Raw genomic sequence first — 26,530 nt, 5'->3', positions numbered from 1 at the left:
GAGGCCAGAGCAGCGAAGGAAGAACCTGGGCTCGGGCAGTACTTAAATATTCGAAACACCGGTTCAGTTGTTTCAGTGTGCATCAGCGGACGTTTCAGCCCGGTCACCAGGCCCGTCCTCAGGTTTTGCGTGCAGTTCTTGGACTAAGCTGGGCTTGCAGGAGCTTTGCACCCTCCCGTGGTCCCCACCACGTGCTGGCCGCTTAGAGCTGGGTGTCTTGCAGGGCTAGCAGGAGGCGGCGGGCAGGGCAAGCAGAGCAGCAAGGCTAGGGAACAAAGCGGGGGCTGCAAACCTGCTCTCCCTGCTCCTCCGTGCCTCCATCCGGGTCGTCTGCTGGCTCAAGCTCAGGCTCCACTCCCTGATCAGCTACCCGGGAAAAGAGGAGGAAGCTGGTGAACCAAGCGGGGCTCGGGAGACCAAGAGGCCAGAGGTGCTTCCCAGGAGCCTAATGACCTATGGCCAGCTTCCTCTACGGGAACGGTGAGGTAAGGGGCAGGAAACGGGTTCAGATACCCAGGTCACTCTGGGATGGTGCGTGCAGTGTTCGCAACCTCGGTAGCTTTAGTTTTCCTATCTGTAAAACAGGGGCCTCTGATCTGACAGTCAAGTGAGAAACCTTTTGCAGGGCATTCCGTTGACACTTGGGAAGTGAGGGACAGAGGATGGGAATATCTGAGTATTATACATGTTTGGTGCCAAGGGCTTACGATGGAAGAACAGGTCCTCCTGGCTGCTTCTTACCGCCTTGGGAACTCTGGGTTCCTGGGGGATGTCAGAGCTATGTGGGCAAGGTTGGGGATCCAGAGGAGGTGAGGAGATCCCGAAGAGTAAAGGGGAGACATGTGGTAAGGAACACATGAATTTTGACAGCACGTGGAGACTAGCAAATCATCCATTCCCGTGGCTTCCAACCTGGACTTTGGCCTCCCTAGGATTGTGGAAGGGAGTGTAGGAGTCTGCTGTGAGCTGCTTATTAATATTTCAAATATTAATTAGAAGAACTTGCCCATTCATCTATGAAAAGGCTGTAAGTTAAGTTCCTTTGCTTTTGGCTCAGTTTATGTTTACTCAACAGTGAAACATTGATGCTTTCTTGCAAGCAAGGATGACTACTTAATAAAACAATAGGAAAACAAATGACTAATTAATGGTGTGATAGGGAAAACCTCAACTTCTAAACCATGGGGTCTATTGGAGGTGGAGGCTAATTGATTGGGTCCTTGATGGACAGAAAAACCTAGAAATATCTTATTTAAAACCTCTTCATCTCCCAAGGCTCCTTCCAGCTCTAGGATCCTTAATAACCCCCCTCCCTCACTGCTGGGGCTAAAGAAAGCTCTTCTGGGGGCCTCTTGACAATCTGTCCTGGCTCAGCAGAATGTTGGAGTTCTGCTGGGTCGTCAATGGGGAGGCAGGCCATGCCCCTGGGACAGGTGGTGGTGAGAGGAGCAGCAAGTGCCACCCACATCTTAACCAACTGAGCCACCCAGGCGCCCCAGTGCCACCCACATCTTTAGGATGAGGGGTTTCCTTTTCCAGGCAAGAGATGCCCCACATTCTTTCTCGTCTGTTCAAAAATGTGTGGTCCACCCCTCACAGGCACAAACCCCCAAGGCAGGTAAACCCTATTGGCTACCTGGGCCCCCGAGCTGAAGAGTGGCCAGGGAGGAGGTGGTGGTGACCTGGTCCCTGCTGGCCCAGCACAACAGGGACTGTTCCAGCCTCCCAGGGATGGGGAGAGAGGCAGGAACTGAGCTGGCTCGGAGGCCTTCCTGCATTTCCTGACTTACTTCCAAACGAGATGAAGTTGCCGGTGCATGTGGAGATGGATGGAGCTGCCCCGGCTCAGGCAGGCAGGCTTGGGACATCAATCCCATGCTTCATACATTCCCTTAGAAAACATTTATATCTTCAAGCAAAGGGAGAGTTCTTACTCCTTTTATTCAAGAAGATTGATTTGGTTTAAGAGCACTAAATAAAGAGCTAGCTAGAGAAAGCGTTTTTATTTTTTATAGTTCCTGAGAGGGTGTGTTTGCTCTGAAGCCAAGACCCAATTTCTAGAAAGGTACTAAATTGACTGGGATTACTTTCACAAGAAGCAATTAAAATCGATTTCTCTCCTTCTGAAGCTCCTGTTTCACTCATAAGAGCAAATTAGCTCCCTGTCTAAAACACAGATTATTCACCAGGAATTTAGCTCTGGGCACATCCTCAGCTAATACCAAATGTCGGGGGGGGGGGGGGGGGGGGGGGGGGGATGGAGGCTGATGAGAGCTTGCTTTGTCCTTCAGAGAAGACCCGGAGATGGCACCCTGCCCCAGTGCCAGGAAGGAATGCGCTAGCAGATGTCTGTCCCACACCCAGGGAGGGGTGAAATGGAACCATCCAGATGCCCTGCCCAACCTCTTCGTTGACCCAAGTGGCCTGTGTTGGCAAGATGATGTCCCTCTAGGGCTCGGGGCCAGAGTTGTCCAGACCCCATCGCAAGATCCCGAATGGCTGCGACAGAGCAGAGATGGGGATTCTTGGTTCTTAGGTGTAGATTCACCCCATCTCTAGAGGTTCCCAGATCAGCTGAGCACTATCAGCTGAAGTAGAACTGGCCCTTTGTCACATAAAGTGAGGGTAAGGCTCAATCCGGAATCCTGGACTTGTGGTCGCTATGGCCCCCAAGCTACCTTGCTTGGCTTCCTACCACCAGCCCACTGGGGCAGCACAGAGCTTGAGCCCCCACTTTGCCCTGGTGGTGTGAGCTGCCCCGCGAAGAGACATCCGGGCAGTTGGGTTGACAGGGGAGCAGGTGGTGGAGGCCCACCCTGAAACTGGAGGTAAGAACCCGGGACAGGTGAAGAAAGGAGGTGCTAAGGGCGGAGGGTGCTGAGGGGGATGGCCGCAGTGTGGGCCCCGGAGGGGTCTCAGTCCTCTCCCGGACTCCATCCTTGAAGGGCTGTGACCCTAGTGCACACACAGGGATGCAGGTGGCAGGGGTGCCTCGGGTAAGCTCTCCCCAAAGTCACCCATCAGCCTTGGACCACCAGAGTCCTCGCCAACATGAGCGCTTCCCCTCTTTCTGGCGGCCGTTGCACCCAGCTCTGACTCAGAACCAGGGAGGATGTGGACACCACACCCAGCAAACCGAGATGATGATCCCAGGAGCTGCTCGCTTTTGCCACAGCTCTCCATTCCCTGATCAGAGCCCAAGGGCATGGGGAGAGGTCCACCTGCCCAAGTCTGTGTCGTGGGGGAGAGCCTGGCCCCGGGGACAAGGGGGCAGACAGATCCCACCCACCCCAGGACCCTGGCACAAGGCTGCCCCTCCAGGAAGAAAATGCAGCCCAGGGAGCCACGGGCTCTTCACCTGGGGAGGCGGTGGTGAGTAGAGGAAGACCAACATCTCTGTCTACAGACTCCCCAAACCCCCTGCCCCGGAAGAAGCCCCCTCCCCCGGCGCACGATACGTACACTTAGGCTTGTGAAGGGGTACTGGGTGCACTTCGGCGGTGATGGTTTTAGGTGAGAGCAGCTGTTCCTTTGAGCCCCAGTCTTCTTCCCACTGCTTCTTAAACTTCTCCTCCTCTTCTATAATCCTGAAATAAGATCCTCATGCCTGTTATCGGGGTCAGGACTTATGCAGGCCCACCATCTGCCTATTGGGAAACCCTACGCAGCCTGGGGAGAGGCCACACGGCTCTAGCTGTGGTGAAGAAAACACAGACCCTGGTACTTGTATTCTACAGCGAGTGGGAATGCCAGCCTGGGGATGACAAGACCGTTTTCCAGTTACCGCAACACGATGGGCTTTCCTAGGTCTACGGAATGGCTACAAATAAAGGAGGATCCACCAGGGGACAAGAGGGCCAGGCAAAGCGGGCCTGGAGGTGGCCTCTGGCCCACCACAATCCCCACACAGACAGGTGTGTGCAGACATGTGGACCCGGACACTCACTGTTCCATCTCCTTCCTGTATCTTTCATTCTCCTCTGCTGCCTTCTGGGCAATTTCCTTTTTCCTTCTGAAACACAAATTCAGATTGGCATGTTGGAGTCCATGCGAGAGAAGTTAACTCTTCTTGTAGCTAATTCCTAATTTGAAAAAGGTTTAAAATCTTTCTTCCAGGCTCCCTTCCAAGGATGCCTGGACCAGATTTGGATGCCGGGGAAGCAGGTCCAACAAAATCCGGGCGCTGGGCTCTGGTGTGGTTTCGTCTGGCACTGCTGAGCAGAGATTCTGGGCTGCCAGGGATGGGAGGCAGATCAACGCATGCCCCACTCTGTATGTCCACCTCCAAACACTTAGATGAAGTGACTGAGGACAGGCAGGGCCTGGCTGGAGAGAGGTCCTTCGGGAGGAGGGCCCCAGACCCATGTAGTCAGGGCTGCTGGTCAGGGCCAGGCAATGGGCAGAGGTACCACCAGGGCTGGTTCTCCAGGCTAATTTTGTGATGGGGAAGAGGCAAAGATCCTATCCACCTTCCTTTCCCAATTTCTTTTTACATTCCTAGGATGTATCTGGCTTTGGACTTTGACAGTAGGTTTTTTTTTTTTTCCTGTGTGTGAATTGCTCACTACATTTATTTTCTCAGTCCATCATCTCAACCAACCCCGGGAAGAGGGGGCCTTATTACCACGGACAGGTGTGAATCCCAGCTTGGCCATACGTGACTTGGTTCACAAGTGGCTTAACCTCTCTGAGTTAAGACCTCTCAGCCTCCTCACCTGTAAAACGAGTTAAGACCACCTATCCTCCTGAACTATTGTGGGGATTAAGTAAAACATAAACAAGGCCCTGATACGATGTCAGCCACATGACCGACGCTGAACAAATGTTAGCTACTGCTAGCAGCATCCTCATTTTCCGTACTCCTGGGTCTCGGAAGTCAGGGGCTCTTCTCAGCTACAAGGGAAGAGCTTGGCGGTCTGGAGGGAAGGGGTGGATGCAGCGACCACCACTGAACCTATGTGATCTGAGGACAGGCCTCGGTGGTGGTGGGGGGGGGCAGGATGAAGCCGGCCCAGGACACCCCGGGGGGAGGGGGAGGGGCTCTGGGGAGGCCCGGCTGGCCACATGCCACTCACTGTCGCTCCATCTCCTGCTGCTCCTGGAGGATCTTGTCGGACTCCACTGCCAGCCGCTTCTGCATGAGAAGCTCCTGCCGCTGGAGCTCCCGCTGCCGTGCCTCCTCCAGCCGCTCCCGGTCTGTCAGGAACAGCTCCCGGCCCTCGGGGAGCGAAAAGAGGCCCCTTGCTCAGCCTCCCGGGGAACCTGGGCATCCACTAGCACAGCCCTGGGGACCGAGATGCAGGCTGTCTTCTTATCACCACGGCCCCCGTCAGGCACTGTGGCGCCTGTGGTCTCTGGGCAAGCTCCTTCCTGGCTGGGCAGAGAGCTCTCCCTCCGCTCCGTCAGAGCTTCAGGAATGGAGACCCTCTGGCCTTTTCCAGGAGTGTGCGGCAGACAGCGGGGGTCTGAATGGCTGGGGCTGGAGGTCAGGGGTTCGGGGGCCCCCTACCACATCATCCTGGACTTACGGCCCCAGCTACGACGGAGATGGTCAGGCTGCGGCTGCTCTTCAGCACGTGCACGGCCTGGGGGGGGGGGGGGGGAGGCAAGCGGGCAGTTGGCTGAAGCCTGACAGACCGGAGCAGTCGAGGCCTCTAGAGAGCACGGATGGTCTCAGACCCCGCGGCAGGGCGAGGCGCAAGAGAAGTGAAGGGCAGACAGGATACCAGCCAGCAGCTGAAGACCCCGCATCTCACCTCCTTGTGGTCCAAGCTGGAGAAGTCGATGCCGTTGACTTCGACAATCTGGTCCCCAGTCTGGTGGAGAAATGGAGAGGGATCAGCGTGTTTACACTATCTGTAAACCCACTCATCCGCAGGAAGGGCTTCCCCTGACGGCCAGGGTCAGACGTTGAGTCTTCAAGTGGCTGCACCTCAACTCTTCCCGATGAACACAGCAGTTAGAAAGCTTAGGATCCTCTCAGGGTGCCTCTACCTCAAATCTCTTCTATCAACTGTCAACTATTATACCCTTAGAGGTTCATTCCTTTGGCTTAATTTATGACATTTGCTTTTAAAACCCAGTTTGCAGACACAGGAGCCTTTGGGTTTCTCATATAGCAGAGGCTGTGTTGAGCCATAATAATAATTTGTATACTACCTAACATTCGTCGATCCCTTACTGTGTGCCAGGCACAGCGTGAAGCGTATGTATGAATTCATTTAATCCACACAATGACCCTAGCAGGAAGGCTATTGCCCCCATTTCATAGGAGAGGAAACCGAAGCACAGAAACAGGAGTAACTTGTCCAGAGTAGAGAGTAAGAGTTCTGGCTCTAGCACCAGACCACCTAGGTTTGAGTCCCAGCCCTATCACCCTAGGTACATGATCTTGGAAAAATCACACACTTTTTGCAGGTCTCCGTTTCTCCATCTGTAAAATGAGGATAATGACAGTACCTAATTCTCAGCGTCTTTATAAATTTTAAAGAGCTTAGAATAATGTCCTACCCAGTAAACACTCAGTGAATGTCAATTATTATTACTACATTCCCAAGCTCAGGACCAAAGGCTCTCAGGGCTGAAGAAGACTGTGGAAAGGTCAAAGGTGGAGCTTTCCCTTGGGGGTGGGTAGGAATCATCAGCCAGTGGCCGCTGAGAGAGGCCCTGTGCAGGAAGGCCCATGCCTCTGTCACTATGTGATCATCGTCTGACCTGTCACCCCACTGGGGCCATCCCAGGGTCGCTCACCTCCAACCCCACCTCGGCAGACAGGGAGCCAGGCTTCACGTGGCTGATAAAGATACCGGGCTTCTGGACGGGCCCACTGGAAATGCTGTGGAAGAGATGGGAAAAGCAGGTGAGGCTCTGCTCATCTCTGCAGCATTGTTCATTCTCAATGTCCCATCCCCTCTACCTGCGTGTCCCATGCTCTGGCCCCTCAGGATCCAGGTCACCCACGAGGCTCAGTTACCTGTGGTGCTCTGTTGGTTACCTGTCCAGCCTCATTTCCCTGTGGCAACAGCCACAAAAAAACTATTTGTCATTCCCCGATACCCAATCCCTCACCCGATATATGGCACATGCTGTTTCTTCTCTCTTCCTAGCACTTTCCTAGTCATTCCTTAAGACTCAAATGCTATCTCTTCTACAAGGTTCTCACCATACTCTTTATTCTATCCCAAGCCTCAGCTAGTTGCTCCCTCCTCAGTGCTCCCAAGATACCTCCACCAAGGAGGGCATTTGTACTGTATTTTCCCCTCCCACACCTGTGGCAGGCATCACTAATCGATCACAGCACTCTTTTCCACCAAACCTAGATACAGCCTGAGAGTTCTTTTCAAAGCACAGTCAACCCTTGAACAACCTGGGTTAGAACTGCATGGGTCCACTTATACGTGGATTTCTTAAAATACAGTGCTGTAAATGTATCTTCTCTTCCTTATGATTTTCTTAACAACAGTTTCTTTTCCCTAGCTTACTTTACTGTAAGAATATAGTATATAATATGTAAAACACAAAATATGTGTGAAGCAACTGTCTATGTTATCGGTAGGGCTTCCGGGCAACGGTAGGCTATTAGTAGTTAAATTTGGGGGGAGTCAAAAGTTATGCAGGGATTTTGGACGCTGCAAGGGGTCAGCACCCCTGACCCCTGCATTATTCAAGGGTCAACTGCAGTACTCCAGGCAGCCACCACTAATTGATTAGAAATAGCACAGGACGGGAGACCGACCTGCCATCTCTGAAACAAGCCGAACATAACTCCATCAGAGTCCTTGCCATCTGTTACAGTCTCTGCTGTAACTATTCAGTGGCTGGCTTCCACGTTCACTACATTCTAGAGTGTAATCTCTTAGGAAGGAGGGACTTTTTTTTTTATCACTTATGCTTGGCAGAAAAGTGTTGAATACATGTAAATGAATGGAAATAATATGAAAAACTTACATAATAATAGCTAATGTTTGGCAGCTGCTTACTACCTACTAAGCACTAAGCTGGTCCTTTACTTCTGTCATTTCATCCCTCCTCACAACAACTGGTTTTGCGGGTGTTCTCATCCCCAATTTATAGGGGGGGAAACTAGGCTCAGAGTGGCTAAGTGACTAGTCCGAGGTTCTAGAGCTCATAGGTGGCAGAGCAGGGGTTGGAACCTAGATCTATAACTGTAGCACCTGTGTGCTTATTAATAAGAACACCCCATGTGGCCCGATGCCTGTTTGCAATTCCCTGGCTGCCACTTCAGGAAGCCCACAAGGTAATAAATGACAAGGGAACTATAACAGAGATGACCGGCTGGACAGGTTCCTTTTGCAGTGACTTGAGGGCCCACCGAAGGAACATGGCTCTGCCTTTGGGCCTCAGTTTCCTCATCTGTACAATGGGCCTGTTGGAGCTGTCCCTCTGGCCATAGAGGGCTGTTGTGAAGCTCAGGGAAGAAATCAGGCTCCGAGAAGTGTCATCTCCTCAGAAGCAGCAAGGAGAAAGGGGAGAGGTGTTAGGGGTCTACTGGGGTCTACTGGCCAGGAGCGAGCCTCAGGGCATGCCTGCCACCCACCTGCAGCCAAGGCCTCGGGATCCTACCAGGCTGATGAAGACCTTCTTCTCCTTGTTTTCCCGACTGCCAGGGAAGCCCAGGCTACTCCGCCCTCCCTGGAGGAAGGATAGGATACGGGTCACTCGGTGTCCACATGTATACAAGTGGCCTCTTGACTTCATAAAGCCCTTTAGAGCAAGCACTGCTGTCCCCACATAAGACTGCTCACCATTGTGTCCCTTGGGGGTTTGTCTGCACCAGCTGGGCCTGGCTGAGGGCCCACCACCCTCAGAGACATTCCGGATGCCCTGGGGGCCTGTCAGAAGCCCCTGAACGCACATCTCTGGGGCAAGCCCTCCCTTTGGGACGGGCTGTCCCTCCTTGAAGACAACCCCATCCAGACTGCATCACAGGTGGCCCTGGCCCTTACCCCGGATTCTGACACAAACTGGTCCACATACTGCCATTTGAGGGGTTCATCAGGAGAGCTGGGGGGAAGGGAAAGGAGAAAATCAGGGTCATTAGAGAGAGATGTCTGAGGAGCCAGGCTCCAAATCCCGATCTGCCCATCTGGAGCCTCCAGCTACCACTGGCCTGGGAGCAGGGCTGGCCTGGCTGAAGCCAGACCCCACAGCCGATCCCAGGACCCTGAGCCCACAGCAAAGAGCCTGTCTGCAGAGAAGGGTCCTGCTTACCTCTTCACAGGAATCAGGCCAATGTCTGTGGGAGAAAGGCATGGGGGTTAAGGACGGCTCCTCTGCCCTCCCTTCCTCCCCCAGGAGCTAGGGACCCCACTGCCTACCCCACCCTAGCCCACCCCTCCATCAGTGCCCCGTGCCCTCTGGCCTCACTCACGTCTCACTTTGATGGACACAGTCTTCTTGGTGCGGATGAGATTGATGACCTCCTCGTGGGTGCAGGAGGAGATGGAATATCCATTGATCCGGACGATCTCATCCCCAACCTTGGCCACAGACAGAGGGAATGAGCACCAGGTTGAGGGGGCATCCGGCAGCTGGACAAGCTTGCCACCAGATGCTCTGGGCGTGCTCTCCAGGAAAAGGGACGATGACCATGCCTTCCCTCAGAAGAAACCTTGGGATATTTCCTAGTACCTTGTTATAACCAACCCACTCTCCATCAGCCTGAGCGGTCCCATGGTAGTGACACGTCCAAGCAGGCTTTCTGGCCCATTTTGCAGATGGGGGATCCAACATGGGAGATGAGAGCCACAGAGAGTGGGTAGCAGAGCTGGGACTAGAACTTGGGACTCTGTCCCCTCACTCCAGTGTCCCCTTTACCCCACTGTGTCACCACCAGGTTCTGGAACCCATGCAAAGGGCAACCCTTCACCTAGATTCAAGCAGCTCTCCCGTGGCCTTTGTCCCACCCCGCCCCAAGGAGCAGGCTCTCCTGTCCTTGTTAATCACCGAAACACCATAACTGAGTCAGGGTGAGGAACTTCCACGGTTCCTGACTCAAGTTCACATCACTGGCGCACACACAATTTCTTTCTTTCCACTCTATGGACGCTCAGGGGACATTTTAACTCTGCCACAGCCCTGACCTCTGAATTCCAATGCTGGGAGTAAGCAAAGAACAGTGAATAAACACAAGGCTTTGGCATCAGATGACCTGGATTCAAACCCCCGCTTCTATTCTTTTTTTTTTTAAGATTTTATTTATTTGAGAGAGAGAGAGAGAGAGTGAGAGAGAGCACGAGAGCGCGGTGAGGGGTAAAGGGAGGAGCAGACTCCCCGCCGAGGAGGGAGCCCTACGCTGGGCTCGACCCCAGGACCCTGGGATCATGACCTGAGCCGAAGGCAGATGCTCAACCACTGAGCCACCCAGACGCCCCACCCCTGCTTCTACTCTTATTAGCTGAACGACCTTGGGCAGTTCTCTTTTTAAAATTTTTATTACTCAAAAAAATCTTCATTTTTTATTTAGCTTTCCGACTCTGTGCTTGTGTCTCCAGCACTTTCACAACGATTTTCTGCTCTTCGATAAGGAAAGCCTGCTTGATCCCGTCACAGACACATTTAGCACGCATGGAACCACCATCAGCCCTGCTGATGTGTTTTTTTAACCTTAGACAACCTCCTATGAACTGTAGGTGTCGGGGCGTCTGGCTGGTGCAGTCAGTTAAGCATCCGACCCTTGCTTTCGGCTTGGGTAGTGATCTCAGGGCCCTGAGATCCAGCCCCGCATCGGGTTCTGCGCTCAGCACGGAATCTGCTTGTCCCTCTCTCTCTGCTCCTACCCCCTCGCTCTCTCAATCTCTCTCACTCTCTCTCCTGCTCTCGCTGTCTTGAATAAATGAATAACCTTAAAAAAAAAAAAAAAGAACTGTAGGCGTCACAGCACAAACTCCTCGAAGGTGGCCTGGGCACATGCCACATGTGGAGTTTGGAGCCTTCCCAACCTTCTGGGTCTGAAGGTAAATGATTCTATTAGCAGGAGTTCGAGATGGTCTCATTTTGTTCGAGATTGTACGGTAGAAAAGCCTACGACGATATGCCAAACGCTGGAGCATTCGGAATGCCTATGGGTGCTGTCCCCAGAAGAGGAAAAAGGACCTTGGGCAAGTCTCTTGAACTTTCTGAACCTCAGTTCCTCTCATCTGTAAACTGGGGAAATGTTCCGGTTGCTGTGAGAATTAAGCAAGCATGTCCGTGTAAAGCCTGCCAGCACCTGGCATACGATCAGTAATCAGTACATAGTCACTATTGTTATCATTCGTCGAGCCGAGCCCTAAATACTCCTACCCTCTTTGCAGGACTTTAGGCCTCACTGGATTGGGAGAGACAGGGGCTCACGGGCCTGCAGGGTCAGCCTGGTCACAAATCTGTGGTGAGCTGGAGGCTGCTGTGGGCCCTTCCAAGAGCCTTGGCTCTGGGGATCAGTCCTGAAACTCCTCACTTCATAGCTGCGGGGCTAGAAGGATCCTCAGACATCAGATGAAACTGGGGCCCAGGGAGGTGATGTTTTGTGTAACGTCACATGGCCATTAGCTGCAAAATAGGGACTGGATCTTGGATGCCCCTCTTCTTCAGCTTGAGGCCAGCCCAAGCCAGCTGGCGGCTTCACTCACACCACATGTACTGTCCTTTGGGGACTTGTTGGTACATGTGGGGGACACAACTTGACTCTGTGGGGTCCGGGAGCCGGGCAGGTACACAGCCTGTGAGGGGTTCGGCTAGGCCAACTCCCACCGTCTCCAACATCCCTACAGAGCAACATTCTTGAAGCTGCCACCTGAATGCTTCCCTTCCACACCTCAGCACAGACCCCAATCTTCTCAGGGACCTGATGAGAGTGGCAAGGGGCTCAAAAAGGTGCCAGAGGGAGGGGCTCACTAAAGAACTCTCTGGTTTCTGGGGACACCTCATGTGAGGAGAGCAGCTGGGCTAGCTCCTTGCATCCACCTTTTTTTTTTTTTTTAAGATTTTATTTATTTGAGAGAGAGAAAGAGCACAGAGGGAGAGAGGGAGAAGCAGACTCCCCACTGAGCAGGAAGCCCGATGTGGGGCTCGATCCCAGGACCCTGGGATCATGACCTGAGCCGAAGGCAGACACTTAACCAACTGAGCCACCCAGGCACTCCTTGCACCCATTTTTTACAGCAACTTTGTTTCTGTTAATCAAAGTGAGGAAACCGAGGCTCAGAGAACGCAAGTGAATTGCTCAAGGTCACCTGGTTAGTACAGCATTGCTGGGATTTGAAGTCAGGTCTCCCCTACTGACAACAAGCGTTGTCTCTTGGGCATCTGGAAGCAGAGAGGAGGGGCACCTGGCCAAGCCTGGCTACAGTTCCCCGCATCCTGTCCTCTCTGGATTCTTGCCACCTGTCACAGGGGACCTCAAGTCCCATAGGAAAGGCAGAGATTACTCTGCCCATTTTATGGGTGGGACAACCCAGGCACACAGAATCCTCTAGCCCTGGATGACAGAGCACGCTGTGCAGAGCAGAGGGCCTAGCTTCTGACAGGACACACCCGAAAAAAAACCCTAACATATATCCAGTAGGTGAACCAAACAGGTCAAATCAGCAGGGCCTTCAGTCCAGCCAGGCTGTGTCTGAACATGTCTCTCCCCTGCCTTCCAGAATCTTCTCCTGTCTTCAGATCTCAGGCATGAGAGCTTCCCAGAAACATGAACCCCAGACAGGCGAATGGAGGCAGACGTTTTGCCCAAGCTCCTCTGAGTGAGGTTCCCTGTCTTGTTCCTAAAGGGAACCTGTTTGGGACCCCAGTCAGAATGATTCCCACACAGCCCCTGGCTCAGGCTACACTATCAGCTTTCCTCTCGTTCTCGCTCCAGCGTGGAGCCCTGCAAAAGGCCCTTTGTGCGAAGGCCACAATGAAATGACGATCTGAGGGACAGGGGCACAAAGGACAGATGAGCCTGTCAGCCCAAGAAAGAGAAGACAGTTTATAAGCCTGAGAAACAGGTGGGAAGGCAAAACTCTAAGTTTCATGAAAATGCCCCGATGTCCCCAGTCATGGAGGCATTGTTGAGAAATGCTTGTCCTAGGAGGCGAGTTTGCCTTGGAAAAAAAAAAAGAGGGCCTCGGTCCAAGAGAGGAGCTCATTATGTTTTTTCTCTGGCTGTGTTTCTGGGCTGGAAAATGTGCCCCACAGGAGAGGAGTAATGAAGTGGCTGAAATTTCAGCTGCCACTGGCGAGCGGTGAGACGGATTTAGAACAAAGCAATGTCTGTCAGCTCCCACTAACCACCTCCCGCTCCACGGGGTCTGAACCATAAATCGAGCCCCCTGAAGCCCCTGTCTTGGCAGCCTGATAACAAACATGCTGGCAGCTTTGGGGGAGGGGGGGCTGGGAGGGCCTCTTCAATCTGGACATACAAAAACACAGCTCTGGGCTCCAGCAGGAGCGAGATCTGGAGGTCGGCCCATCTCGGCTCAGACATGGAGGTGTGGGACCCCAAGGGAGAGGCACCTGGGGTGCTGAAGAGACATCCCTGGGCTTGGCAGTCAAGAGACCTGGGTTCAGATCCTGACTCTGCCACTTACTGCCTGTGACTCTAGTCAAGTCTCTGAGCCACTATTAACTCTGTAAGATGGGGATGATATGAGAACCAGTTGTGAGCACGTTGCCTGGCATACTATAGGGGTTTATTAAATCTCCGTCTCTGCTTATTTAACAAACACATAGCACTATGTGTTGGGCACTTTCATAAGTCCTTTATAATACGAATTCACTTATTCCTTATGACAACCTGATGAGATAGGGAGTGTTACCATTATCCCCATTTTACAGATGAGAAAACTGAGGCATGGGGTTAAGTAAGTTCATCACAGTCCCATAGCTCATGAATAGAAAAGCTAGGACAGTCTGGCTCTGGGGGTCTATGCTCTTAAACACCACACTACACTGGGATTTCCTTTTCCCCCTCCAGTAAAAGGCCACACATCCAAAGCTTCAGGTGCCAGGACATAACTATGCTCCTCCTTTGGGAAGGGCGGGGGGGTGAAACGCAGTAGGCAGGTTCCCAGCGTGACTGAAGAAAAAAGGCAGTTGCCTGCAGCCTGATTTCTATGGGCCTGAAGCAAATCTGTCAGGATGTGTCAGCCTCTTCCTCCCCCAAAGTCTCTTTCTGCGGGGAGGCAGGAAGCCTGAGGCCCTGACCCCCCATTCCGCTGGACTCTGCTCGCTCACCTGGAGCCCGACACTGTCTGCCTGACCGCCTTTGATGAGGTGGGAGATGAAGAGCCCGCAGCCGAACTCGACGCCCCCACGAACACTGAGGCCGAGGCCTTCGGGGTGCAGACGGTCCAGACGCACCTCCTTCAGCTTCCTGCCACAGGAGAGGTCAGTGATGGCCCAGTGCTGGCCTGACTGCCACCACTGACCCATCCAGTAGTGAGTGACCCTGTCCATCCCAGCTGACCTCTCCCACCCCTGCCTCCTGCTGGCGCCCTCGGTACCTGGAGCGCCGGGGCGTCAGCTGGTCGTACTCCACCTGGTGCTTCAGCGGGATCAGGGGCCTGATGGCGTCAAACAGTGGCAGGCGGCTGGGCTCATTGATGACCAGCTTCAGGTCTCCCACAAGCACGGTCACATCCATGGTTCTGCAGAGACACGGGGAACACCTGGAGCCTCACCCATGGCCATGGCTTCTGACACCCAAGGGTTCCCAGAGGAAGCAGTCCCAGGCCGGGTCCCCACCCACTGGGTCCACGCCCTGGAAATGGAGAGAACGCTCCTGAAAAGCCCAGAGCCCCTAACTCTGGGCCAAGTGCCTCATAAGAGCCTCATTCTTTCCCATTAAATGTCACAGGGAAACTGGCGAGGTAGGGATTGTTAACCCATTCTACAGATGAACTCAAGCCAGGATTCAAACTCAGCTCTGCCTAATTCTGAAGCCCAGGATCTTTCCAGTCAGGAAACTTCGTGGGAGATTCTGGTAACCCCTCTTGTACCCTGGTCCCCCACTTCTGCTCCGCAGCTAAGCTCTGTCAAGTCTGCCCTCATAGTATCTCTCACGTGACTCCTCATCCCGTTCAGACCCTCAGCATCTCCGGCCTGCACTTCTCCAGCTGTCACCGACCTGCTCACACTCGTCTAATATTTTCTAAATGTAAGTCACTCCCCTTCTCAAAACCCTTCAGTGGCTCTCCACTGCTCAGAGGCCACCATCCATGCTCCTCGGCAGGCTCAGGGCCTCCATGACTCTCTACGGAGCTGCTCTAGGCTCGTGGCTGTTCATGGTCTCTGTGTGCCCCGAGTTCTACTCCCCCACATTACTTGTCACTTCCCATTTGCACCCTGTGCTTTCATGTCTCTGCACCTGTGCTCATGTTGATCCTTCAGCCTGGAATGTCCTTCTCTGATATTTCCACCTATCAACATCCTTCTTATCCTTCAAAACCTAGCTCACGCCTTCCTGGTCCTCCCTCCCCCCTGATTGGAAGCAAAACTCCTTTCTTCACATCTGGCTTTTACTTCACCTTAGCAGTTATCTTACTGCAACTTCTATTAGAGCTCTTTGTGTTTGTAGAGTTTGTATACTCCCCCCACTAGGCCACGAGTTACTTGAAGGAAGAAAGTAGATCTTATTCATTTCCATATTCCAGCAAGCAGTAGGAGCTTAGAAATGCATGCTGAATGAATAAAGAAGCAGGTGAATGACAAGTGACAGATCGGACGTGCGGCTGGGGGCAGCTGGTATTTCTTGTTCTATCTCAGCGATCATATTCTGTTGAGCCTATCTGGCTACTTGACAGCCTCCCTCACTGGTTTACGAGCAACCTGGGGGCAGCGACCAGGCTGATGTGTTCACTCGTGTACCCTCAGCTCCTAGCACAGAGCATGTACTGAGTAGTTGAGTAAATATTTGCTAAGGCAAGTGAACGGCGTGTCCATTTGATTCCCACTGAGCATCTGCCCCCCTCCCAGAGCACCCCAGGATGGGAAGGGGAGGTTCCCGTCTCAGAACAACCCATCCCAGGGCTCCCTATAGACAGGGGTACCCGGGTGGTCCATAGGAGCTGGACCCCGTACACTTACTGGTGATACATCCGCAACACGTCATACAGATAGTCCTTCTCTGCATCATTTTCAATCAGAAAATCCACCTAGAAAACCCAAGGGCAGAATTCTAGTTCTAGGCCCAGCACGCCCGTAGCAGACCCCAGGGAGGGGGAGGCCACCTCCACTCCCCAGCATCTCTACAGGGCTGGGGCTGCACGAGGAGGGCCAGGCTGGTCCTCTGACCCCATGAGCCACATGCAGGTCACCCCAATGTGGCCACAAGAGTCTCTCTGCACATCCGGATTTGGCCAGGCTGAACCTCATCCCCAGGGGGACGCACATTCATACGCACACACGTGCCCCTCCCATGACAGTGATGCACCCCCACGGCGGCAGTGTTGCTGCTCACCCCCGTGGCCATGTCACCAGGGTCTAGAGTGGCCGTGCCAGGGTCAGCGCCCCGGTCTGGAAGAAGCCCATTGTCTTACCTGATGGTGGCTGTAGTGCTGGATAACTGCTTTCAGAAAGGATTTGGGCCACTCACTCAGATAGCACATCCCACCCACCAGAAGCCCCCGACCGTCCTTCTGGGTCACCAATGCTAGGGGCAACTCCGCCCTGTCCTGGCCTGGCCAAGGCTGGGTTGGCCCCGACTTCTGTCCACTAGTCAGCCTCCTGGCCACTCCTTCACCTCTCTAGGCCCCTTCAGTCCCCCGCTTCCCCCCAGGGGGAGAGTCAAGTTACATCATTTCAAGTTTGCTGACGTCAATGGCTGGGACTCCAAGGTCAGGGTAAGGAGCTGTTTCATTAGCACCTCAATCCCAGGGGAGCTGGTGGGTAGAAGCCCCAAATTCCGCTCCCTGGGACAGTGCAGTGTGAATCTCTACACTCCGTATCCTTGGCTCTCTTTAGCCCAAGACTGAGTAAGAGGGCAAGAAGAGCTTCAGGCTGGGAGGCGGGTGGGGAGGCTCTGAGCTGTGCATGGTCAGGAAAGACATTACAAGACGGGGCTCGGACTCCCCTTAAATGAAGGCAGCGTTCAGGTGCGAGGAGGCAGGGCAGTCTTGCATGAGTCTGTGACCCACTCTTTTGTGACCAGTTGGAACCGAGCTAAGAGGGACAGATCCAGGAGGCTGTGGCAGACATGTGCTGAGGAGTGTTGGGAAGGTGGTGACCCAGGGCTGAGCCAAGAGGATAGAAGAAAGGCTCTAGACTAGAGCAAATGGAGTGCGTTCATCATTCAGTAGACACCAGTGGGCACTTTGCGCCTCTGCATGGCACGGTGCTGTTGGAGACCTACTGTGTGCCAGGGGCTTTACACCGAGCGCCAGGTGTCAGGAGAATGGCACAAAGCACCCTAGAGCAGGGGCTCCCTGAAGCCGGTCCTTGGACGGCTCCTTGTTCGCTCATTCAGGCCATACTCTCGCTTACTGACTGCCAACCGTGTCTGAGGAACTTGACGTGAATTATCTTTAACATTCCAACAAACCTCTGACGTGCATGGATAGTACCATCCCCACCTGACAGATGAGGAAAGATGGGCCCAAAGAAGCAGCAGAGCGGAGACTCCAACTCATGCCCGCTGGCTCCAAAACCTCTGCCTTTTTCCTAACCACCACATAGTATCCACTTACCAGATAGAACTTTTTGTATGGGTTTGTCTAATACACATTTATTGAGCACCTACTGTGTGTAAGACACTGTGTCTTCTTTTTTTAATTAGATTTAAGAAGCTTTTCCTTTTCAGGGCACCTGGGTGGCTTAGTCGGTTTAAGCATCTGCCTTTGGCTCAGGTCATGATCCCGGGGTCCTGGGATGGAGCCCCCAGTCCAACCTGCCCCCTGCCCCCACTCGTGCTCTCTCTCTCAAATAAATAAATAAAATCTTAAAAAAAAAAAAAAAGCTTTTCCTTTTCTTGGATCTCTCTTGATATGGGCACAGAAACCCTAAAGGAGCCCACCACCTATAAAGACTTTATCATCTCAATCCCTCCTTCCCGGCCCACCTTGTGTCTGATCCCCTCCGTCCCGTAGCAGCATTCTCTGGCTGAGTGGGCTCTCTGCTATCAGTCTATATGGTGGGGGGAGGGGGGTTCAGGCCCCTTGTCTGGGGCACTTGAGGCAAATTCTGGGTTTAGCCTTGGGCCCTATCCAGCCTCATTTCCCAGCATTCCTCCATTTGGACTGGCCCTTCAGGACAGCCGCACGCACGGGGGGCCCTATCCAGCCTCATTTCCCAGCATTCCTCCATTTGGACTGGCCCTTCAGGACAGCCGCACGCACGGGGGGGGGGGGGGGGGAAGCAAACAACATTCAGCTCATGCAAATACAACTCCACGTGTGCACGCAGCCAGCCAGCGAGAAAGCAAGCAAGAACAAATTAAATAATGCATGTTGTTCCACCCGAGGAACATCTGCCCTCCTCAAGCTGTTGTGGGGATTAAATAAGTGAATAGATACAAAGAGTGCCCAGGGCTCCAAGATTTCCAGGGTTCGGAAATGTGTGCTGCATTTCTTCCTTTGTGCCCCCAGACCCACTCTGCAGCCTTCTCCGTGCTGCCCTGTGTCCCAGGAGGCTTTGCCTGGGCTCCCTGCCCTCTGACACCCAGCCGGGGGTGAGAGGGCCTGAGGAGAAAGGAAATGGGGCTCTGACTCCCCAGCTCGCTCTCTGCTGGATCATCTTACACGCAGGTCTGAGCTTCTCTGGGCAGCCATGGCTGCCCCCCCCCACCACTTCCTTTGCCCCGTCGGGAGCACCTGGCCTCCTCTGCACCCCCCGGGCCCCGTTACCACACCTTGTTGGCTCCTGTGTCCCTGCCCTTCATAAAACTCTCTTCAGTTTCCCGTTTGGCTGAGCCGCATGCTGCCTCGACCCTGGCTGGTGTGAAACACTGGCTCTTGCTGGTGGCGCCGGCAGCATTTTCTCTCTGTGAGCTCTTCCTCCACCTTCAAGACACCTCAAACATCAGCTCTCCTTGGTCAAGCCTTCCCTCGTGCTCCCCCACAATGCCTGTCCTGTCATTCTCTGTGCAGGTGACACCACTTTGTTCCCACCTCTGCCACGGCACTTGCCAAGCTGTGTTGTACGTTCTCTCTTTACTCTCCCGTCTGCCCCCTCATCTGTGTGTGGCCCAGACCCAGGCCTGGGAGGAGTGCGCCAGGCGAGGCCAACAAGCCCCTTCCCCACCTGGGTCTGCACTTCTCTCTGCTTCATTTTCCTCATCTGTAAAACGGGGATAAAAGTACCTGTTTCATAAGCTTTCATCCTTCTCTGAGTGATTAAGCATTGTTTTTTTAATTATTCCTTGAGTTAATAATCATTAAATGCTTGGCACAATGCCTGGCAAATAGTAAGTTCTCAGTGTTTTTTGATTTTATTTAACTAAATGAGTGAGTGAGAATAAATGAATACAGATTCTATATTCTCAGCAGCTGGCTGATCCTGGGCCCTCATAAATGTTGGTGGGATGAATGGATCCAGCCACACTTCCTCCCAGGCCTTCATAGCATGCATCCTGGGTAGTACTGGGTATATTCGACTCTTGTTTTATTATTCTTCATCTTTTCAAGACACTTGTGTCCTGCTAGCTAGTTGGTGGCATTTGACCCAGTGCTTAGCACAGCTGATCATGCCCTCCTTCCCCTGCTTCTCCTACCTCACTTGCTGTTCCTTCTCCTCGTTCTCTCCTCTAAAGGGTGGGGTGCTCTGGCTCTGTCCTGGGCCTTCTCTTCATCTGCACCATGTCCCTAAGTGACCTCATCAGTCTGGGGGGTTGACTACCATTTATTCCTCGAGAACTCTCTGGGGCTCCAACATAGATCTCCCCCTACCATCTTCAGACTCCCACAGCTACCGGCTTCTTAGTCACCTCTCTGCTTAATGGCTGAACAGGCATCTCAAACGTAAAACATTCAAAATGGAGCTCTTGGTTTCTGCCATCTCCCCTCTTGTCCCCACCAACCTGCTCCTCCCAAAATGTAGACTCCCTCTTGATGCCTCTCTCCCCACACCCACAGCTGACCATGAGCAGAGCCCGTCAGATCTACCTTTTCTTGAGTTCTGGGTCTGACCACTCCTCATGCTAGTCCAAGCCCCCATCTCTGGCCTGGGCTGCTGCAGGAGCCTCCTGTCTGGGGTCCGCCTTCTGCTCCTGGTCCCCTCAGTCTGCTCTCTACCAGCACTCGGAACAATCCCTTTTAAATGCAGCCTTCCCGGGGCGCCTGGGTGCCTCAGTTGTTGAGCGTCTGCCTTCAGCTCAGGTCATGATCCCGGGGTCCTGGGATCGAGCCCCGCATCAGGCTCCCTGCTCGGCGGGAAGCCTGCTTCTCCCTTTCCCACTCCCCCTGCTTGTGTTCCCTCTCTCGCTGTGTCTCTGTCAAATAAATAAAATCTTTAAAAATAAATAAATAAATGCTGGCTTCCCATCACTCTAAGAACCCAAAGTCCTGACCAAGGCCTTCGAGGCCCCCACCCCACTCTCATCCATCCCCCATTACTCTTCAATCCATAATTCCTCTCAGAAACACCACCGTATCTGCTGTTCCTAAGGCAGGGCCTTATTGTTCCCTCTTCTTGGAATGTTCTTCCATATATATTCCCATGGCTCTTTCCCTCACTTCTTTCTGGATGTCTGTTCAAATATCACCTCTTCAGAGAGACCTTCCTGACTACCATCCGGTTGCTCTCTCTCCTCTCACCCCAGTTTATTTTTTCATAGCATTTGTCACTACTTTGTGTTCTATGATACTTGTGCTGGTTTACTTGTTAACTGTCTGTCTTCCCCACTAAGGAGCCAGGGACTTTGTTTTATTACTCAATGGTTACAGTACTGTTGGGCATATATTAGGAGCTCAGTCAACGTTTATTACATGCATGCATGCACGATTAGCAAAACACTGGAAGGCAGGGGCTCTTTCTGACCTCCTTATTTATCCCCTCTTCCCACCCCAGGGGCCTGGCCTTGGCCAGGGTACACTACAGATATCCATAAATGCATGATTGTTGACCAGGCAATAAAAACTTTTTTGAGCAAATGAGTAACCAAGTTCCTGCAACGTGCAGGTGCAGTGAGCAGAGGGGGAGCCTTCTTTAGAAAATCTGGATCTTCAGGGAAGAGGCTTAGTCTCTGATGCTCCCCTCCCCACTCCTTGGTATCCTGGCCCAAGGCTGTTCCTGGGAAGAACCTGCAAGTGCTGCTGATGTCCTTGAGAAACTGCATCAGCCCAGAGGAACAGACTCTACTCACCAGCCTGGAGCCTACTGGCTCCTCCAACAGGACGCTGTGCAGGTATCTGCAGGGGGCTGTGGACCAAACGGTTACTACAGGCCCAGACTAGCCAGTCCTTGAATTCCTATTTAGTCCTAACGGTCCAGTGAGGTAAGCACTCTGAAGCTCATCTCACAGCTGAGGCCACGAGAGCTCAGAGAGATTAAATGACTTGCCCAAGGTCTCACTGGCAGTGAGTGGCAGGGCTAAGATTTGACCCCAGTTCTGCCTAACCCCAGATAATAGACAACAACAATGGGATTTGTTGAGGACTCACTAAATGCCAGGGTCTATTTAAACTCCCTACGCACATGTAGACCTCATCCAACACGCACAAGAACCTTACTAGCTAAATATTATTGTTATCCTCATTTAACAAATCAAAGAACTGAGGTATGGAGAGGTGAATAACTTGCTCAAGGCCACATAGCACGTTCCATGACAATATGCCACCTGTCATGCTACCTCCAACAACTAAAGATTTAGGTTACAAACCATTCCCCAGGGGTAAATGTGCTCTGCAACGCTAAGCAAGGGACAGCTAGAAAGCAATCAACAGGAGCTGTAAATTTCACCCAGTATGGCTGTGTGCTCCCATGTGTATCCTCTGCTGCTTTGTCCTCTCCCCCCAGTTCCTAGATGATCTCCAACCTGGGAGGGCAAGGCTGCTGCTGTCTGGGAAGCAGCAGGGCACAAAGTCCAGCCCGGGGCCTTGCCCAGCCTGGTGTCTGCCCCGCCTGCACACGCAGGGGCATTAATAGGTAATGACTCTTGTGATGAGGAAGAGCAGGGCAGTGGAAACACAGAGGCTTGAGGCCCGTTGGAGCCTGCAGGGCCTGGAGAAGAGAAACAGAGGCTAATTCCAGGGCGCAGACACCGGGGACCCCAGAGGTAATTCTCAAAAAAGAGGCAAAGACTAGTACCCATAGAGAAAAGGCGAAAGAGGACCTGATGTTACTTTCTGCCCAGGGGCAGGAAACTGAAATTCAAGCCTGAGTCTTGGGGGAGGGGATGGGAGGTTGTGTTCCTTCAAAGTGGGTTGTCTGAAATCTACACTCACCAAATGTCCTCAGCAGCTGAAATTTCTCTCCTCACCTCCCTGTGCAACAGGATGCCCTGGTGGATACCGTCTTGTGCTCCCCTTGCTATTCGCCAGCGCCCAAACTCCCGCTGAACTTCCAGCTATCTCTCACTCTTAGAATACCCAAGGCCTCTTTTTTAGGAGACTTCAGCCAGTATGAGCTTCCCCCTTTGTACCCCACCAAACCTTGACTCCAACACTCAGCACCCAGCCATGGGTAATTATTAGTGTGAGGTCTGCCGCCCACCTGCCCAGCCAGCAATATGAGGACACAGATGAGTTCTAGCACAGAATGAGTACTCAAAATACATTTATTAGATGAATTACTGCCCCCTGGCCCTTAGCTCCTGTGCCCCCCACATTGGCTGGCTATTCTGGCTCCCCTGGGCCTCTCTGTGGGGAGAGAGGGGTTAAGCACCCTGACCCTGCCACCCTGAGCTCTACCCTCTCAGGCCTCAGAAGAAGTTTGGCTCGGTCTAAAGACACTGCCCCTCTGGGCAATGTGAGGGTGTCGAGGACCCAGTCACCTGTCCCTCAAGCAGGGCCTGTGGGTAGCTCTAGAGACCCTGGCCTCACCCTTGGGCTCTGAAGCATCCTGAGTCCTGGTGGGGAGGTCCACTGGGTTACCTCCAATGGTCCTCTCTGGCCTCAGGGCCTCAGCAGCTCCTGCACAGCTCTGGAAACAGTTCTGGAAATGCCCTGGGTGAAATCCAGTAGCTTTCGGTGAGGGCCTCTGAGAATCCTGGACCATCCCTGAGGTGCCTTATTGGGACACACCAGGGGAGATGTGGCTCTGTCTGATGACTCTGGCTGACTCTCCCTACTTCCTCCCTTCCTCCCACTGCCCCCTGGTCAGCACCAGTTCCTCAGCTGCTTCTCAGGCCCTAAGAAATGCCCTGAAGCGGGGGCTCCCTAAAGTGCTTCTAACTTGTTTTTTGTTTTTTTTTTTTGAGGTCAAAGGACAGAGAGAGACACCAGTTTCCCTTCCCACCAACCCCCACCTCTCCGACGCGGTCCCATACCCTCTCCATATGCTCCAACAGCCCTGAGCTTGGGGCACTAGGAGCTGGGATTTGCCCACTATGAGGCATGTCAGAGAAGCGTCCTGTCTCAGGCCAAGGCAGGAAGGCGTTCCAAGCCCAGAGAAGTCCCAGCCCTGGAAGGCGGAAGGAGAAAGGACACTTTCTGAAGATCGGTTTATGGGTTACTACGCCTGGAGTCCTAGTGCCCCCACCCTTATTTTACTGGGGATCCCTGCTGGAAACCAAACAACCCTCAGGGGTCCCAGTCCATTCACAGGCCTAAGGCCGGGCTGGAAGGGGGGGGCGCCGGCTATGTCCATCTCCCACCAGTCTGCCAGGACTCCGGGGTCCTGAACGCTTGAGGGGTCCCGAACGCTTGAGGGGTCCCTAGCAGCTCTGACCTTGTGCCGGAATTCTCGAGCCACCTTCCGGTCCATGGCTGGGCCAGATCGAGCCGCGTCGCTGCACAACTCGCCCCTTCGGATGCGCAGCCGCCCCAAGCCGGCAGGAACCGCAGCGGAGATCCGCGGGGCCTGGGAGCGGTGGGGGCGGGGCCTGGGGCGGGGCTGCTGGGAGGCCCGAGACTCCGGTCCTGAAGCTTGTCGCCTCCCACCGACAACGCCGGAGCAAAGGGCCTGGAGTGCGTGTATGTGGTGTCGGTGGGGTGGCGGTGATTGGACTCCAGGCGGGCGCTCCCTTTGGAATGATCCCCAGACACAAGCGGTTGAGGGAGAGGATCTCGGGAGGCGTGGGCAAGAGGTTTGAGACTTTTTTGTGGGGGTCAGAATACTTTTTTGAAGAGGTCCCGAGATTCTCACAACGGTGGGTAGGGATATCTATGGATGCACAAATAGAGGCCCATTTGCGCGCTCCTGAGGCTTTCGCCCCCTGCCAGCCATCTCACCTCCAGAGTACATTCTATAGTAGCCTTCTCCATGGGCTTATTCCCAGTCGGAAGAAATCTTTGATCTGTGAATTCCTTGAGGCTGTGTCTTACGTCCACAGAGGCCTGAACCAGTGGGTGGCAGGCAGTGTCCCTCCGGAACCGACTTCCCCCCCTCCCACCTCCCTAGCCCAATCCCACTCCAAACACACACACACACACACACACACACACACACACACACACACGTCCGTGGCAGGGACAACCTGATTTACTGCTGACATTTACCCAGGGCTCAGACCCCATTTGGTTCATTTGATTCAATTCAACCAGAGTTTGTTCACCTCCTAGGTCTAGTGCTGGGGTGTGAAGACAATGATGAATCAAGCCTGGGACAGACTGAGAGGGAAGAGGGGGTCAGAAGAGGGATGATAAAAATAGGTGTGAATGGGAGAGAGTGGGACCTTCAATCATGGAGCTAGTGCCTGGATTTAACCCAGGGTGGGGCCCTGACCTGTTTGCACCATGTCAGGGGACAAGGGACAGGGAGATGGACAGCAACCCAAAATAGTGAACCACTTACAACTAACTTCAGGAACACGTAAAGACCCCCCTCCTTTTCATCTTATCTTATCCCCCAATAGCTGGAATTTTGCCAACAGACTTATTTTTATTGGGGCTAAATTATTGCCTAGTTTAGGATGTAAATCCTTCCTGGAGGTTCTTTAAGGTTCTTACCTTAAAATATTATCCATGTTCTCACCTTAGTATTAACTAGTTAAGTCGAGATAAAAGGGGAAGACTTATGGGATTTTCAAAGGTCCAGGAAAGACACTCAAAATATATCCCCCCTCCAGCTTTCTTTGTTGATTCTCTACATCTCTTTACTAAGTCATATGGCTGTTATATCACAGTTAGGGTCCAGGCAGAGTGGCAAATGGCCTTAAAAGGGGAATGCAGTCCATGGCCACCTCAATCCTTTTCCATGACCAGCACCCCCCCAGACTCTCTCCTTTAAATGTTTTGAGGACAGCACTGAGGCCTCGTTCTCCTCTCCCATGAATGTTCCTTTTCAAGCTTCCCCTGCCTTCATCTATTCCCTAACCAGGGTTCCATCCTTGACTCCCTCCCCTTCCTCTCATCGATGCATATCAAATACTCTGTGTGGGGATGTGTGCTTTATCTACCACTATATTCCCAGAACACTCTGTGGTAAGAAATAGATGCTCAACAAATTTGTTGAATGGATGAAGGAATGAATGCATTCTAAGTCTATATCCCTGCCTAGGGGTCTCCTGGGGCCACCGCCATCATCATCATCATCATCTCATAATTATCTGCAAGGCTTGCATCCGGTTGGTGTTCCAACACTTAAGTGGCCGAGAGAATCCTGCACAGGTTCCCAAGGCTTCCAAGCCCACGGTTCCAGCATTAAAACATTCCTCCTGGACAGGGGGTGTATCTTGTTCACAGAATTGAAGTGGTCTTTGTTTGTTGGTTGGTTTTGTTGTTGTTGTTCGTTTTGTTGTTCTTGCTGCTGTTGTGGTTAAAGTCTGGTCGTGAGGGGAGCCGGAATTTGGGAGTGTGACGCACTTCTGTCATTCAGTCAACACTTTTGAGCCGGGGCCTGAACTAGCGCTGGACGTGCAGGGGACTAAGTCATGGTCCATTCCCTAGAGGTGCTCAAAACTGGGGGTAGAGTAGGGCCTTGGGGCCCCGGAAGCTGTAGTGCTGAGTGGTGGGAGCACAGACCAGGATTCTGCAGACTTAAGCCTTGGTCCTGCCACTGACAACTGACCACTGAGTGGCATGTCCCAGGGCCTCTGTGAAAGGAGAGTGGAAGGCCAGACTCACACAAGCATCTTGGGTGTCTGGTGGAAGGGCCTTCCAAGACCCAGGCTTCTAAGTTGGGGATCTTTGAGGAGTAAGGGATGTTGGGGGCTGCACTGTCTACCTCGTTGCTCCCCCAGGGTACTTAGGGCCCAGTGATCTGAATCCAGCCCCTTTGGGGAGGGGCGGCACAGGTTGAGAGGGGCAAAGGCTGGGCCATGCTCCGGCGCCTAAGTTATGGTAATGAGCTGGGCAGTCCTGTCACCCTAGCTCGGGGAGGAGCCAAGCGCCTGGGAGGAGGGGCCAGAGAGCCAAAGGGACCGCGGCCGCAGAGTGGAGGTGTGACCCTGCGGTCGCAGGGACAGGCACTCGGGCCCCCGGCCCTGAGCCCAGGCTTCCCAGTTTCCGTGAGCCCC

The 26,530-nt window shown here is 53.2% G+C and overlaps 2 protein-coding genes across 3 annotated transcripts in view; both read right to left on the bottom strand.

Moving 5' to 3' along the window:
- The window catches only part of USH1C (USH1 protein network component harmonin), a 45,659-nt gene extending 21,735 nt beyond the window's left edge, over nt 1-23,924 (bottom strand). The window contains exons 1-15 of one of the 2 annotated variants that reach the window (XM_032427208.1): nt 23,803-23,924; nt 16,069-16,136; nt 14,487-14,630; nt 14,218-14,356; nt 9,392-9,500; nt 9,232-9,256; nt 8,967-9,024; nt 8,558-8,652; nt 6,751-6,835; nt 5,757-5,816; nt 5,529-5,585; nt 5,076-5,218; nt 3,947-4,012; nt 3,463-3,587; nt 293-366 (exon numbers count right to left, since the gene is read on the bottom strand). In XM_032427208.1, coding sequence (XP_032283099.1) covers nt 293-366; nt 3,463-3,587; nt 3,947-4,012; nt 5,076-5,218; nt 5,529-5,585; nt 5,757-5,816; nt 6,751-6,835; nt 8,558-8,652; nt 8,967-9,024; nt 9,232-9,256; nt 9,392-9,500; nt 14,218-14,356; nt 14,487-14,630; nt 16,069-16,136; nt 23,803-23,838 — 1,284 coding nt within the window. In that variant the 5' untranslated portion in view covers nt 23,839-23,924. The remainder of the gene's footprint in view (nt 1-292; nt 367-3,462; nt 3,588-3,946; nt 4,013-5,075; nt 5,219-5,528; nt 5,586-5,756; nt 5,817-6,750; nt 6,836-8,557; nt 8,653-8,966; nt 9,025-9,231; nt 9,257-9,391; nt 9,501-14,217; nt 14,357-14,486; nt 14,631-16,068; nt 16,137-23,802) is intronic. The other variant, XM_032427209.1, reaches the window with a different exon arrangement.
- Nucleotides 10,479-11,072, bottom strand: LOC116646457 (60S ribosomal protein L34-like). Its single transcript, XM_032427210.1, has 2 exons — nt 10,887-11,072; nt 10,479-10,646 (listed from the first exon to the last, which is right to left on the bottom strand). The coding sequence occupies exons 1-2, from the start codon at nt 11,070-11,072 to the stop codon at nt 10,479-10,481; spliced, it is 354 nt and encodes a 117-aa protein (XP_032283101.1).
- Nucleotides 23,925-26,530: the final 2,606 nt, after the last annotated feature.

Source organism: Phoca vitulina, unplaced genomic scaffold (genome assembly GCF_004348235.1).
Source record: "Phoca vitulina isolate PV1807 unplaced genomic scaffold, GSC_HSeal_1.0 scaffold36, whole genome shotgun sequence".
Lineage (NCBI taxonomy): Eukaryota > Metazoa > Chordata > Mammalia > Carnivora > Phocidae > Phoca > Phoca vitulina.
Note: the sequence above shows the minus strand (reverse complement) of the source record. Positions and strands in the feature narration are given on the sequence as shown.

What these genes read in the sequence shown, in the direction of transcription:
- LOC116646457 (XM_032427210.1), bottom strand. Translation starts at nt 11,072, where the DNA reads ATGCTCCAGCGTTTGGCATATCGTCGTAGGCTTTTCTACCGTACAATC. An exon ending in TTTGTGCTGTGACGCCTACA is followed by an intron (nt 10,647 to 10,886) that starts GTTCTTTTTTTT and finishes CGACACCTACAG; the next exon opens with TTCATAGGAGGTTGTCTAAG.